Source organism: Chinchilla lanigera, unplaced genomic scaffold (assembly GCF_000276665.1).
Source record: "Chinchilla lanigera isolate Chin_1 unplaced genomic scaffold, ChiLan1.0 scaffold00080, whole genome shotgun sequence".
NCBI classification, from domain to species: domain Eukaryota; kingdom Metazoa; phylum Chordata; class Mammalia; order Rodentia; family Chinchillidae; genus Chinchilla; species Chinchilla lanigera.
In genome coordinates this window covers 240,346-256,215 of record NW_004955481.1, presented here as the reverse complement: position 1 = coordinate 256,215, position 15,870 = coordinate 240,346, and the positions used below count along the sequence as shown (strand labels likewise).

Sequence of the window (15,870 nt, the reverse complement as noted above, 5' to 3'; positions counted from 1 at the left end):
AGCATCACAAACATAAATAAAAACAAGAACATTTAAAGTGATACAGGGTTTCAAGACAAAATGATACAAATTAACAGTGGTTGTTATATTGCATATTGTTATCTTCAACTATGTTGCTCAGATTACCAGATGTAAGAATAGAAGATTATTCAAACCATTAAAGAGAATATGAAAATAATTATTAGATATTAGAGATAATAGAGTTTCAGTAGACAAGATGGTAGGAATTCACCATGGTAGTTCCACTGCATATTATTGCCTTCAGATCAGTTGCTCAGATTACCAGATATAAGCACACAAAATTGATCAGAACATAAAACATTTTAAGCATTGACTGTTCCTTTCAATATACCATCAGACATCAGCAGTACAGTTATTGCAGCATACCAGCATCCTTTTTTCTTCTTTCTCTCATCCCAGTCATTCCTTCCTTTGAGCAATTTCCTTCCCTTTCCTACCATCTATTGTACGTTTTGAATTTTACTTATTCTTTCAGGTTCCTACACCAGGGAGACAATATGATGTTTACACATGTGGGCCATTTATTTGACTTATGAGTATGGTCTCTAGTTGCATTCATTTACCTACAAAAGCCTCTAGTTTATCTTTTTTATAGCTGAGTAATACTCCATTTTATAAAAATACTACATCATTTTTATCCATTCCTCAGTGGATAGGCATTTGAGTTGTTTCCAAGATTTAGCTATAACAAATTGTGCTGCTATAAACATGGGTGCACATATATCGCTGTGCTATGATGTCTTTAATTCTTCTGGGAAAATACTCAGAAGGGGAATAGCTGGGTTAAATGGGACTTCCAATCCTAGTTTTGTGAGGAATCTCCAAACTGATTTCCACAGTGATTTCACCAATCTACACTACCACCAGCAGTGGAGTAGGGTTCCTTTCTCCCTACCGCCTCTCTAGCATTTGTTGTTGGTTGATTTCTTGATGAAAGCCATTCTTTCTGGAGTGAGATGGAATCTCAGTGTTGTTTTAACTTGCATTTTTCAATGACTAAATGTTGAACATTTTTTCATGTATTTATTTGCCATTAGTATTTCTTCATTTGAGAAGTGTGTATTCATCTCAGATGCTCATTTTTGGATTGAGTCTTTGAATCTAGATAGAAGTCCTTTGTCTGGGGGGCAGTTGGCTAAAATTTTTTCCCAATTTGTGGATTTTCTTTTTACTCTATTGGTGATTTCTTTAGATGTGCAAAAACTTTTCAATAAAATGAGATCCCAGTTGTTGGTTCTTTGAAGTATTTCTCATGCAGTTTGGTTTTTGTTCATGAACTCTCTTTTGCTATTCTGGGACTCTTCTTGTGGCAGATGAATTTTAGGAATGTTTTCTGTAGATCTGTGAGATGTACTAATGGTATTTTAATTGGGATTGCATTGAATCTGTACAACAATTTTGGGAGTATGGCCATTTTCACAATGTTAATTCTTCCTATCCATGAGGGAGGAATATCTTTCCATTTTCTGAAATGCTCTTCAATTTCTTTTTTCAGAGTAATATAATTTTCACTATATAGATCTTTTACTTCTTTTGTTAGATTGATTCCTAAGTATTCCATTTTTTAGATGCTATTATGAAAGGTGTGGTTTCACGAATTTCACTCTCAATCTGTTTGTTGTTTGTGTACAGGAATGCTATTGATTTTTGAATGTTGACTTTGTGTCCAGTTACACGACTGAATTAGGTTATAAACTTTATAAGCCTTTTGGTGGAGTTTTGGGGTCTTCTATGTAGAGTATCATGTCATCTGCAAATAATGATAATTTTTCCTCTTCCTTTCCTATCATTTTTCCTTTATTTCTCTCTCTTGTCTAATTTCTCTGGCTAATGTTTCCAGAACTATATTGAATAGGAATGGTGACAGTGGACATCCTTGTCTTGTTCCTGATTTTAAAGTGAAAGCTTTCAATTTTTGACCAATTAGATTGATGTTAGCTGTTGGTTTGTCATACATGACTTTTGTCAGATTGAGGTGAAGACCATCTATTTCTATTTTCTGTAGGGTTTTTATCATGCATGTTATCAAAACCTTTTTCTACGTCAATTGAGATGATTATGCAATTTTTGTCTTTGGCTCTGTTGACATGGTGTATTACATTAGTTGATTTGCATGTATTGAACCATCCCTGCATTCCTGGAGTGAATCCCACTTGGTCATGGTTGCATTCTGTTTGCTAGTATTTTATTGAGAACTTTTGCATCCATATTCCTTAGGGAGATTGGCCTGTAATTCTCTTTTTTGGTTAGGTCTTTCTCTGGTTTTGGTATCAGAATAATACTTGCCTCCAGGAATGAGTTGGGGAGAATTCCTTCCTTTCAGTTTCATTAAAGCATTTGAGAAGAACTGGTGTTATATCTTCTCTAAATTTCTTGTAGAATTCAGCTGTGAATCCATCAGGACCTCGGCTTTTCTTTATTGGCAAGTTTTTTTATTACATTTTCAATTTCACTTGCTCATATAATTAGTCAGGATTTTTATATCTTCTTTATTCAGCTTTGGTAATTCATATGTGTCTAGAAATGTGTACATTTCCTCTGTGTTTTCCATCCTATGAGAGTAAAGATTTTCAAAGTAGGTATTGATGATCTTCTGGATTTCTACAGGATCTGTAGTGATTTCATCCCTTTCATTCCTTACTGCATGTATTTTAATTTTTTCTTTCCTTTTTGAATAAGGTTGGCCAGGGGTTTATCAATTTTATTTATTTTTTCTAAGAACCAACTGTTTGATTCAGTAAGTGTTTGTATTTTTTTGTCTCCATTGCATTGATTTCTGCCCTGAGCTTTATAATTTCCTACCTTCTTTGGGCTTGGGCTTGACTTGCTGTTCTTTTTCCAGAAGCTTGAGGTACAGTATAAGATTGTTTATTTGTGCTCATTCTGTTTTCCTAAGGTGGGAATTCACTGTTATAAATTTCCCTCTGAGGACTGCTTTCATTGCATCCCACAGATTCCTGCAAATTGTATCTACTTTTTCATTTCACTGTACATAGTGTCTAATTTCTTCTTTGATTTCATCTGTGATCCATAGATTGTTCAGAAGGATGTTGTTTAATTTCCATGTGTTTATGGAGCTCTTGCAATTTCCTTTGTCATTAATTTCCAATTTCATTGTGCTATGGTCTGATAGTATGTATGAGATAATTTTAACTCCTTTGCATTTCCTTAAGCATGTTCTGTGTACTAGCATATGGTCTATTTTAGAGAATGTCCCATGTGCAGCTGAGAAGAATGTGTATTCTGGTGCTGTTGGGTGGAACACTCTGTAAAGGTCTACTAAGTCCATTTGTTCACAGGTTTGGCTTAATTCTGTTATTTCTTTGCCAATTTTTTGTCTAGTTGATCTATCTCTTTGTGACAATGGGGTATTACAGTCCCCTGTTATGACTGTGTTGCTACTTATTTCATTTTTCATGTCTGTTAAAATTTGTCTTATATAGTTGGGTGCTCCTGTGTTTGGTGCATAGATATTTATGGTTGTTTCCTCTTACTCTTGAAGTTTTCTCCTCAGAAGTATGTAGTGACTTTTTAAAATCTCTTTTAATTGTTCTTAGTTTGAAGTTCATGTTGTCTGCAAGCAGAATAGCTACACCCACTTTTTTCTGGATTCCTGTTGCATGAAATATTGTTTTCCATCCTTTGATTTTTTTTCAATCTATGAATTTCCTTTTGAGTTAAATGTGTTTCTTGTACACAGCATATTGTTGGATTTTATTTCTTGATCTACTCTGCCAGTCTACTTCTTTTGGTTGGTGAATTTAGATTGTTAACATTGATGGTTATAACTGATACATATTGGCTTATCTTTGTCCAGTTATTTTCTTGCTGTTGGTTCCTGTTTTTTCCCTCTGTTTAATTGCTTGCTCTGCTTGATGGTTCCTTTTCATTGTTGTTCTTGAAGTTGTAGTCTTTTTTTAATCTCTTTCTAGAATATCTTTTAATACTCTTTGTAGCTTTGGTTTGGTGCTCATGAAGTTCTTCAGTTGTTTTTTTTTTTTTTTTTTTTTTTTTTTTTTTTTGGTTTTTCTCCGGTACCAGGAACCGAACTCACGACCTTGCGCTTGCCAGGCAGGCGCTTTTTGCCGCTGAGCTAAATCCCCAGCCCCTTCAGTTGTTCTTTATGTGGAAATATTTTATTTCTCCATTAATTTTGAAGGATAGTTTTGCAGGGTACATCAATCTGAGTTGGAAGTTTTTTCTTTCAGGACCTGAAATATTTCACTCCAAGTTCTTCTTGACTTGATGATTTGTGTTGAGAAATCTGCCGTGATTCTGATGGGCTTTCCTTTATAGGTGATCTGTTTCTTTTCTCTAACAGCCTTTAATATTCTGTTCTTTTGTTGAATTTCTGGGATCTTGATCACTAAATATCTGGGTGTACATTTATTTTGGGTATGGCTAGTTGGAGTTTTATATGCTTCACTTACCTGGATGTCCAATTCTTTTGCCATGCTTGGAAAATTTTCTGGTATTACTTCTGCAAATAATCTTTTTATGTGATTTGTGCTGATACCTGCTGTTTCATTGATACCTATTAATCTTACATTGTTTCTCTTTGCTTCATCTTGCAGCTGTTGAATTATTATTTTTTAGTTTCTTGTTATTTTTAAAAGATCTTTCCTTTCATGGTCATTAGTGGCAATGCTATCTTTAAGGTCTGAAAGTCTATCTTCAGCTTCATTCAAGCAGTTTTGCCAGCTTTCGATGGAAGTGTTAATTTCCTGGATATCTGTTTGAATCTGTTTCATGAATTCTAGTTCTTTCCTATATTGTTCATTCAAAGTTTCCATTAATTTTCTATGCTCCTCTGTTTTCTTTTCTATGTCTCTTTTAGATGTGCTAAACAATTCTTTCATTATTGTCATTTCTTTTTTAACTGAGAGATTATTTTGGATCTAATGTCTTCTATGGCCTGATGGAGTTGTTTCTTTACTTCAGCTGCTATAATTTCAGAAATTTCAGGTATATGACTTTCAAGCTGTTCTGTGGTGGTACCTCCTGGACTTGTTCTGAGTTGGGTGGATGTCTGTGATTGCATTGTGCTCCTTCATTTTGTCATTTTCAGAGATCCAGAGATTCCCTGGAGCTCAGCCTCACTCCCAGGATGATGTTGGAGTGGCGGGGCAAGGACCCAAAGGTTCCCAGTGCTCATTGTGCCTCCCTTGATGGTGTGTTGGTGGGTTGCAATCCCCAATGCTCCCCCAGCTGTCTTAGGCTCAGGCTTGCTCCCACTCAGGGGTTTCCAAAGCTGTCTGGGTTTCAGCCCTGTTTCTACAAGGGTGTAGTCGTGGGTGAGTCATGGTCATGGGGGCTCCAGATACCTCCTATGACCCAGCCCAGTTCCCATGCCAGTGGGAGAGGGGTGAGCACACAGTCACTAAGGCCAGTGAAGCTGTCTGAGGTTCAACTTAGCTCCCTGCAGGGTGCAGGCTGGGGGCAGGGAGTGGTACCCAAGGCCCCTGAGGTTGTCTGGGGCTCCAATTGGTTCCCAAAATGGTGGGGCAGGTGTTCTTGAAGCTGTCTGAGGTTGAGCTCAGCTCTAACAGGGGGGAGGAGTGGGGGGTGACACCCCAGACCCCTGAAGCTGTCTGGGGCTCTGCCTGTCTCCCACAGTGGTGGGGAAGGGGTGGGGCAGCTCACTGGTGTTGGGAAGTTGTCTGAGGTTCAGCTCCTGTTGTAAAGGTATTTTTAATTGGGATTGTGTTAAATCTATTTACCAGTTTTAGATATATAGTCCTTTTGACCATATTAGCTCTGTCAATCAAAGAGCAGGAAATATCTTTCCATTTTCTCATGTCATTTTGAATCTCTTTTTTCAGAGTACTATAGTTTTCTTTGTAGAGGTCTTTTACTTCTTTGGTTAGGTTAATTCCTAGGTATTTAATTTGTCTTGATGATATTATGAATGGTATCATTTTCCTAATTTCTTTCTCAGTGAGTTCATTATTGCTGTACAGGAACACCACTGGTTTTGTGTGTTGATTTTGTTTGCTGCTTTATTGCTGAATTTGATTATTAAATCTAGGAGTCTTTTGGTAGAGTCTTTTGAGTGTTATACATAAAAGATCATGTCATTCACAAATAATGGTAATTTGACTTCTCTCTTTTTTATATGTATTTCTTTGTCTTTCCTGATTGCAATGGCTAATGTTTCAGGTAGTATGTTAATCAGAAGTGATGGTAGGAGGCATCCTTGTCCCTGATTTTAGAGGGAAAGCTTTCAGTCTCCCCCCATTTAACATGATTTTGGCCTTTGGTTTTTCATAAAAGGCTTTTTATCAGATTCAGGTAAGGTTTTTCTATACCTGTTTTCTTCAGGTATTTATCATGAATTGGTGTTGGATTTTATCAAAAGCTTTTTCTGCAGCTGTTGGCATGATCATGTATTTTTTGTCATTGCTTCTGTTAATGTGGTGAATTACATTTATTATTTTACATATGTTGAACCATCCTTGCATCTGTGGGATGAAATCTACTTGGTCATGATATGTGTTCCTTTTGATAATTTATTGCATTCTATTTTCCAATATTTTACTGATGATTTTGATATCTATGTTCATTAAGGAGATTGGCCTAGTTTTCTTTTTTTGTTGGGTCTTTTTCTGGTTTTGGACTCAGAGTGATGCTGGGTTTTAGAAATAAGTTTTTAAGCACTCCTTCCCCTTCAGTTTCATTGATGAGTTTGAGGAGTGCTGGTGTAATAATGTCCTTAAAGTTCTTGTAGAATATAGCAGTGAATCTACCACATCCTATTGGATTATTTTTTTAGGATATAGTTTTTTTTTTTTTTTTTTTTTTTTGCTATTGTTGCAATTTCATTGCATGCTATTGAATTATTTAGAATTTTTATATCTTCTTTGTTTACTTTTGGTAATTCATATGTATTTACAAATCTGTCCATTTCTTCAAGAGTCTCCAACTTGTTGAAATACAATTTTTAAATAGCAGTTAATGTCTTTTGAATATTGACAGTCTATTATGATTTTTTCGTTTTCATTTCTAATTGCATTAATGTGAGTCTTCTCTCTCTTCCTTTTAGTTTGTTCGGCTTAGTGTTTATCTCTTTTGGCTCTTCTCTAGAGGGATTCTATTGTGGAAGAGCTTTACCAGAGCAATCTTCATGTCTTGGTTTCTCAGACTGTAGATGAAAGGATTTAACATTGGGGTCACGGCCATGTACATCACAGTTATCACTGCATCCTTTAGGCTGTAACTGGTCAGAGGTCGGAAATACATGCCCATAACTGTCCCATAATACAAAGAGACAACTGTAAGGTGAGAGCCACAGGTGGAGAAGGCTTTGTAAATGCCCTTAGTGGATGGAACCCGTAAGACTGTGAAAACGACCCGAACATAGGAGATAATGATGCATAGTAATGGCACAGAGAAAACACCAACTCCTAGGTACATCATCTTCACATTAAGGTGGATGTCAGAACAGGACAGCTGGAGCAAGGGGGTAATGTCACAGTAGAAGTTGGCCACTTCTTTGTTGCCACAGAAGGACAGACTAGCTGTGAGTAGAGTGTGGGGAAGGGCATTGGCATTTCCAACCACCCAAGACCCAACAACCAGCAGGACACAGAACCATGGGCTCATAATTGTTGTATAATGAAGTGGACGGCTGATGGCCACAGCTCGATCATAGGCCATTGCAGCCAAGAGGTAGCTATCTGTGTTACCCAAGGCTATCATGAAAAACATCTGTGTGAAGCATCCCTCAAAGGATATGGTTTTACTACCTAGAAGATGGTTAACCAATGTCTTAGGGATTGCTACAGATGAGAAAAAGATGTCAACAAGGGAGAGATTGGCAAGGAAAAAATACATGGGATTGTGTAGGTGAGTGTTATAATGAATGGCCATGATGATAAGCACATTTCCAATCAGTGTGATAGGATAAATGAACAAGAAGAGGGTGAAGAAGAAATCTTCCTGTTCCTGCTGACCAGTAACTCCAAGGAGGATGAAATTCATGGTAGAAGACTGGTTTTCTTCTCTCATAGCTTCTTCAGCATGAAGGTCAAGGGAATTGAGCATCATTAATACAGTTTCTGTGTGTAATGACCTCCCACATTCACTTTTGACTCAAATGATCAGCTTTCTGTACATCTGAACTTATGAAATCTAGAGATAATTAATACATTGGGTCAAAATCTCTATTGGTAGTTGGGTATGGTGGTGCACGCCTGTAATCCCAGCACTCGGGAAGCTGAGGCAGGAGGACTGTTGTGAGTTCAAGGCCAGTCTGGGCTACAAAATAAGTTCAAAACCAGCCTAAACTGCATAGTGAGATCCTGTCTCAAAAAGACAAAAAAATCTCTATTGGTGAATGAGATTGTTATTCACCCCTGGACACTTATGTGTAATGTAATGTGTAACGTAATGTGATGTGATGTAATGTAGTGTAATGTAATCTGTGAACCAGAGGAGCTCATCCTCCCAAACAGCACTGTCACACTACACCTAGGATTTAATCATTTCAAATTCCATATTCCACAGTCTAGATAGACTCTTTGTGAGCTTTTATAGGAGAAATAACAACTATGTGATGTAAATATTTACTCAACATATAAGACGTAGTGTCTACTCTTAAGGACTGTACAGTTTAATGGAGAAACTAGAATCACACACTAATTTCATTACAGATAATAAGGAAAAGGCTTCATTTTGGAGTCTTTGAGAAAAACACTTTGGTAAGAAGGGTCTGTTAGTAGAATTAAGAATTTTTGTATTGAACACACACAGGGATGCCAGAACCAGGAGATAACAGGTGTCTACACTGGCTTTTGAAAATTGTAAATCACAATGATAGCTGTATTTAGGTATCAAAATTATCCCAGTGAGTTTTCTCTTTTCAAGACAGACCTTCATCACTGTTTTTAATAGCATTTGTCTTTTTCTTAAGCTCTCAGATATACATAATTGTACTGATTTTTCTCTTCAGTTTTCTGTTCTTGCTATTAGATGTTTCTTTTCATGACTCATTGTATTGGTCAGCTTTCTTATTGCTAGGGCAAAATATCTGACTTACATAACTCAAAGAAGGAAATGGTTTATTTGTGGTTCATGGTTTGAGCAGTGTCAGTCCATGGGCAGCTGGCTTCCCAGTAGAAAATGGGTGGAAAGATATGGTGGAGGAAAGGTGCTCAACTCATGACATCTGGGAAGTAGAGAACAGGGAAAGACCCAATCTCACTCCATGACCCACCCAGACATACCTAGAAGTTTGCTTTCTCAATATCCTAGGTGTCTATCCAGCTAATCACTTGATAATGAAGATTCACTTGCACATTAATGCAACTCCAGAGTGACTAAAACTATTGCTAAGTAAAATTTCAGTCCATTTCTGTGGGCTTCTGCCTGCCCCCCAAATATCCATGTTTGTTCATCCTGTCAACATGTCCTGCCAAACCCCTCACATGTACATAAAGCCTAAGAAGACTGCAAGATTTTGAGGACAGAAAGACCATGAATTGTTTATTTTTAACTTCTCCAGTTAGGTTATTGTAGAATATTATTCATCACATACACCCAAGGAGTTTGGGTTAATGATTCCTCAGTTAAATCCTGTTTTATATCTTGGATTCCTCATATGAGGGATTCTTGCAAGGACAATCTCCTAGTTTATCTCTCTTCTGACTGGCTGATTTTATTACTTCTACATTTAAAATAATTATTATATAATTCAACCTTTATACTTTGTGTAGTAGTGCATTAGCTTAGACCATCATACTTTTCTACCTGAAACACTATAAGGTACCATTAACTCCTTCACCACAGGTTCCCTCCTCTTTGATCCATCTTGCATAATAGGTATACTAATTATGTCAAAGAATATTAGCTGCTTGGAAAAATCCATGCTGTTCTTTCCTTCATGGTCACGCACTTAGACTGTATGTCCATGTCTCCCTTGTGGTGAGGTAGGATCATGTGACTGAGAGCTATACAATTCACCTATGTGTTACAATTCTGGGCTACCTTCACACACCCTCCCTTGTGCCTAGTATATAAAATGTCAGTGAAACTGAACAGGATTATGGGAGTCATATGGTAGGATGAGACTGTATCCCTACTTCTTCACATCCAGAAGAGGCATTTATAACAAAATGCAGCCACTTGGACATAAGAGAGAGTGATCTTTTACTCTAAGTCATTTTACATTTTGGGATCCATTTGTTACATTAACCCAGGATATCACAATTAATTCCCTAGTTTTTCTAAACAAGATTTATACAAAAATGTATTCAATCTTTAATTAATTCTATCTCCATTTCTCAGTGTTTTTTTACACTAATATGTGAATGATAGGTAAGGGACAGTATGTAGGTCTACTTATCTTTGTCATATTCATTTATGGTGTACTTTTTCATCTCTATACCTGAAGAACTTTGAATTTGTCTCTTAAGATACCCTTCCTCTTGTTCATAGAGAATCAAATACCTCAGGTTTCAAAGGGCTCAGTAAACCTGGAGGGCTCAGAGGTCATGCTTAGCGCATATGATGTGGGAATGTAAGATTTCAAAGATGGGGTTCTTAGCAACATCAGACTAAGCTGATGTTGATAGTTCCACTGTTATTAGAATCTCAGACATCACAGATTAAACATGCAAGTAAAAAGACACACACCAAAACATGTAACAAAACTCAAAAGAAAGATATGGCCATACATTGGTTTGAGAAACAAAAAACCCAGGGCAAGAATTGTAAGTCACAGCCAATACTGTGGTGGCACTTCACATTTAAAATCGGGAATAAGGCAGGCCCTAAGGGCTGGTGCAGGGCCCTTTGGCAAAAGGGATGTGGCTACAGATATTCATGAAGCATGCAGAGCCATAGTCTCTGTATAAAACAGTTTAAATATTGCACTATTTTTGAGAAGGGACCTGAAAAATCTTTTTCATGTAAGAATTGGAAGGAAAAAAACAAAAGTGTAGAAGTCACAGAAAATATGATTATCTACAAATACAATCAACGAGAATTTCCAGATAAACTGAGATTTTTTAGCACATTTGTTTTTAGAAACTAATATGTAAAAAATTAACAGTGTTATTATAATTAAGTAAAATTAAATTAGAAAATATAATGTCCAAAAAGCTGTCTCATGCAAAATAACAAAGTTTGAGGAAGTTAGAGAAAATTCTAACAAAAGTGTGCAAAGCTGGTTTCAGAAAATAAGAAAGTTTAATAAAGTAGAAGAAAAGAAAATGGGGTTATCACCAATAATATTATTAAAGAGCCTCAAGGCAGAAATTAATTCTCTTCCAGTTAATTTCTAAATTCAAGGAAAACCCAATCCAAATACCAGAAATTTCTCTTGAACATAGAATTTAGCAAACATCCTAACTAAGACGAAATGAGGAAGGAAAATATGGAGGAAGGAATTGTTCCATCAAGTATAAAAATAGTTTCCTTTGGTAATTCAAAGACTGTATTGGTACTGACATAGACCCCTGTAACAGACTGGAGAGCCCCCAGAGAGAGACAGATTAAGCATTAGAAGGTGGTATACGATATGAATTGGTTCATCAGTAGACAGGAAAATAAATGGACTATTTAGCAAAGGGTCATAGGAAATCTGGTTACCTAAATATGAAAAATAATACAGGAATAATTCCTAAAGTGCTGGGGATCGCAAATTCATAATGGCTAATTTTGCATACTTCCCTAAGAGATAACAGAGGTGGGGATTATCAGTATCACCTTTTTGAGATTTCCCATTAACTCTTTAAGGATGGGCCATCCTTTCCCACCCACTAAAACTAAACTAAACCCACTAAGATTAAAAAACAGTCCAGGGCAAGATCCTTCTTAGCATGGGATCATCTCCGCCCTCTTGAGTCATCCCAGAATTACAAGCTGCCCACTGAGTCATCTACCTCTGAGTCTTCCACCGATTTTGAATCTTCTGCTAGCTCTTCCTATCATTGTATATATAAATAGTGATTGGTTTGAAGTGTCTATGTCTCTGCCCATCCTGAGGCATTGACTTCCTAGCCTCTCTACATGCATTACTAAATTTGTCTCTCTTTCTTATTTCATCCTTTTACCATACCCCTCATACAGACAGCTGGGGATCTTGGCTAGGTCTCTGATTCTAAAGTATTAATTATGAAAATAAAAACTTCCAAAAAGTTAGAGGAAAATAACAGGAAAGATGTGTATGACATCAGGATGGAAGCTGATGTGTTTAAGTAGGCAGAAAATATACCAAACATAAGAAAAATCTTACAATATTAAACTACCTTGAAACCATTGTATAAAAAAGATATCATAGAAAAGGGAAAGAGAGACCGTGCATTGAAAAAGGAATTTTCTGCACACATATTCCATAAAGGATTAACTATCAAAATGCAGAGACATCCTGCACACTGAGAAGAAAAGCACCAAAAATGCAACAGGAAATAAGGGGAAATAGACATAAAAAGGTCAGTCATGGAGAAGAAATTGGGATAACAAATGAGGAAAAATTTTAAAAGCTGTTTAAATTAAACATAAAATTTAATTCAATATCTTATATCTTGGAATACTTGAAGTATAAAAGTTTGATAATTTCAAATGGTGGAAAGAAATTAGTACTGGCATTTGGCAAACAATTTGTCTATATCTAGGGAAAGCTGAACGTCATCCACCTTCAACATAGCAATTCTGCTTCCCTATCAGCCCCTGGAGAGACCCCTGCACATGGACTCAAGAACACATGCACAGAGATGTGTGTTGTCACACAGGAAACTTAGAAATGTTCTACGCATGGAGGAATAGATAGACAAACTGTGCTGCCTTCTTATTCATGGATTCTGCTCAACAGATTTTAGAATGAATTCACACAGATAAAGTGGGCAAAATAATGTGATACAAAATGGCTAGAAAATACATATACAGCACAACACAATACATAGAAAATTTAACATTGCATAGTACACTTGTAAGTAACATAAGTGATGCAATAGTAGTTATCTCTGGGGTGAGATTCAGCCAAATAAAATTTTAGGTAGAAATGAAGAATTTCAAGTGTATATGTAATTTTACAAGGTGTGATAAAAATATGGTGAATGCATACATTTAAAACTTTGTTCTAGTAAAAGACATATTGTCATTGATATCCCTCAAAATACTGTCTCCTTACTTCAAAGACACTTCTACCATCATTCTTGCTACTTTCGGAAGCAGTTCTGAAAGTCCTCTTTCATTATGGCTTAGGTTCTTGGCTGCCTCTGTGTCCTGAATTCATTCAAAGCATTTAAATTTTATGGTCATTTTGACTTGGCAAAGACCCACGAGGCACAGGGTGCCAGACTGCGTGAATAAGGTAGATGAGGACGCAGTGTACTGTGATAGCATAAAGCCTGCCTTTCCATCACCATAGTGTTTTTATCAGCCGCTTTTCTGCTCAGGGGCACTTGGTAGCAGCATTCACCATAGTTTTGTTGACACCTTGTAAAGATACTAACGATAGTCTACTTTCAGAACTGCTTTAGAAAGTGGATAAGAATGACGGATAAGTAGGTTTGAAGCAAGACAGAACGTTTTGAGAAGGATTAATGGTAATGCATTTTGTACTGTAATAATCTAAAAAATTTACACACTTTTTTGATCAGCTCTTATTGTAAGGAATCAGAGCAAATGAATTAATGTTCTACTTATTAAATCTACATGATGAGCGTTTTTTGTTTTTTATATGGTGTTCTGAAAATTTAGCAATAGTTTAATAAATGAATTCAATGTTCAATAAGATTTCACATGTCTGGTCATAGTTTTGTTCATAATATAGCTATGGAGTTGGTTGCTCAAGGTGAAGTTCCACTGAAGGTAGGAGGCAAAGAGAAAGTGCTTTGCAAAGAAATTGTGACTAAAGGGGGTTTATTTATAGTGGGTGAGGTATTCATGCCTCACATCATGTAAGTGAGATAAGGTCAATGGAAAAAAAGATTTAGGTTATAGAAAGTAAAATAGTAAGTGGGAAAAGTAGGGGTATCTTCCAACAATCTTTTGCTAAAATGCTATTTCATTGTTCAAGGCTTCTCCTCCAGTTTATGTACTTTGTGTACACTTGCTCTTCAACACATGGTGATCTCTAGTTTCTTAATATTTCTGTTGCATCTCAGGTAACCAGTCTCATTATGTCACTTTCATCCTCATGAAAAGGGATTATCCTACATCCTTATCCAAATAGTCCTCAAACCATGTGTCCATTCTTTTCCTTGCTCCTTCCAGAGTGGCCAGGGGATATTGGAGAAATTACATAAACTTGGCACTAAAATCTATGATGCTCAATTCTTTTTAGACCTTTAGAAGTCTTTGACAAGCCTCTCCATTTTCTATGGAAACCTGTTATGGTTGATACATTGTGTCAACTTGGGGAGTCTAGAGGTTTGGCTCAGTGACTCAGCAGGAAGCCAGGGTGCTTACTTTGTATACATCCTGAGCCTGTGGAAGAGGAGCGCATGGACATTATGTGAGAGTTACACACCCCTTAGGTGGGGGTAGCCTGTTTACAAGGTAAGGCAGGGAAAGAAGCTGCTTGCCGCCATTTCCCCCTTTGCTCTTGTTGCTTTGCTATCTTCTGCCTTGGAGCCAGCCAAGTATGGACTGAAACCTCTACAAACTGTAAGCTAAATTAACCTTTCCTTCCTTCATTTTGGGCGTTGGGTATTTTGTCTCAGCAATGAGAGAGAAGTAACTAAGACAAAGTCCATCCAACTTTTGTCACTGTCCTCCAGCTCACCTACAGGAATATTGTGCAGAAGGCTCAGATGCCGATTCACTCTTCCCTAAGTTGAACTTGAAGGAATATGTTGTGCAAAAATATTCCTCAGTGTTTTTGCAGTATATCGTCTCCACATACATAACTCTATCCTTTTTCTTTTTGCCAAGGACTCACAAAAATGTACATTGATCTCGTCTGCTTACATGCTTATTCTTTTCTATTTTCTCAGCTATTTCACTCCTTCCATTTCTTCAGCTCCTGTATTTCTTCTCTCTAGTATCTACTTCAACCCCAGCTCTTTCCCATTAACCAGCAAACATATTATAAACTATTTATTCATTCAATTAATTGACTCCAATCTTGTAACCCTGTCTAGCAACTACTGTTTGCCTCATCTCAATTCTCTTGTTTGAAGCAGACTTGTTTGTATAGATGTTTGTTTAGTGGATTAAAGAAATATGTTTGTAATATGTAGATATGGGGTGGAGTGGAGCCCCAGTTTCTGACCCTTGGAATGGATGTGGAACAAAGAGTTGTCCTGGATGGGTCCTAATGTCAAGGAATTTCTTTCCCCCTTCAATGCAAATTGCATTAAAATCACTCCCTCTCTACCCATCAGTTAATACAAAGAGTCCAAGTTCCTTATCCTAGAGGAAATATCAACGTCAAAGAGATCAGACGCTGGAGAATAATGTAAGGGAAGCCTGTGTTCTATCCAGAGCAAGAGTACAGGAAAAGCCAGAGACTAAGAATAAATCACCCTGGCAAAGAAGTTTGGATTCTGTGTTGTGGAAGATTTAGTCCAATCCAAGGATTTTATACTTCCCTCATTTGACACCAAGAATTAGCAGTGTGGATGTGAGTTCCCTATCCCTTTCTGATAATAGAGATAGTCAGCATTTTATTTAATGTGAACACAGGCATTTGAGCATATACATTAAGTGCCAAATAAATGTGGGAAGATTTTGACTGAAAATTTGCTGCAAGGATAATGGCAGGTGATTAAAAAAAGAATTGAAGAATGAAAAAAAAAGTTGCACCAGAAAAGGAGAAATGGTTGGTGTAATCTGTGCAAAGAATTAAAGATGTGTGAGGTATTTAAGCACAGCAATGTCACAATGTAGATCCACAAGGTTGTT

At 36.8% G+C, this 15,870-nt stretch overlaps 2 protein-coding genes across 7 annotated transcripts in view; one reads left to right on the top strand and one right to left on the bottom strand.

The window, feature by feature from the left end:
• Nucleotides 1–15,870, top strand: part of Lyzl6 (lysozyme-like 6) — a 48,434-nt gene that overhangs the window by 17,350 nt on the left and 15,214 nt on the right. The gene's annotated exons all lie outside the window — the stretch shown is intronic.
• Nucleotides 7,081–8,028, bottom strand: LOC102003872 (olfactory receptor 1A1-like). The gene has a single exon (XM_005402915.1). It carries the CDS (start codon nt 8,026–8,028, stop codon nt 7,081–7,083), a length of 948 nt encoding a protein of 315 aa, XP_005402972.1.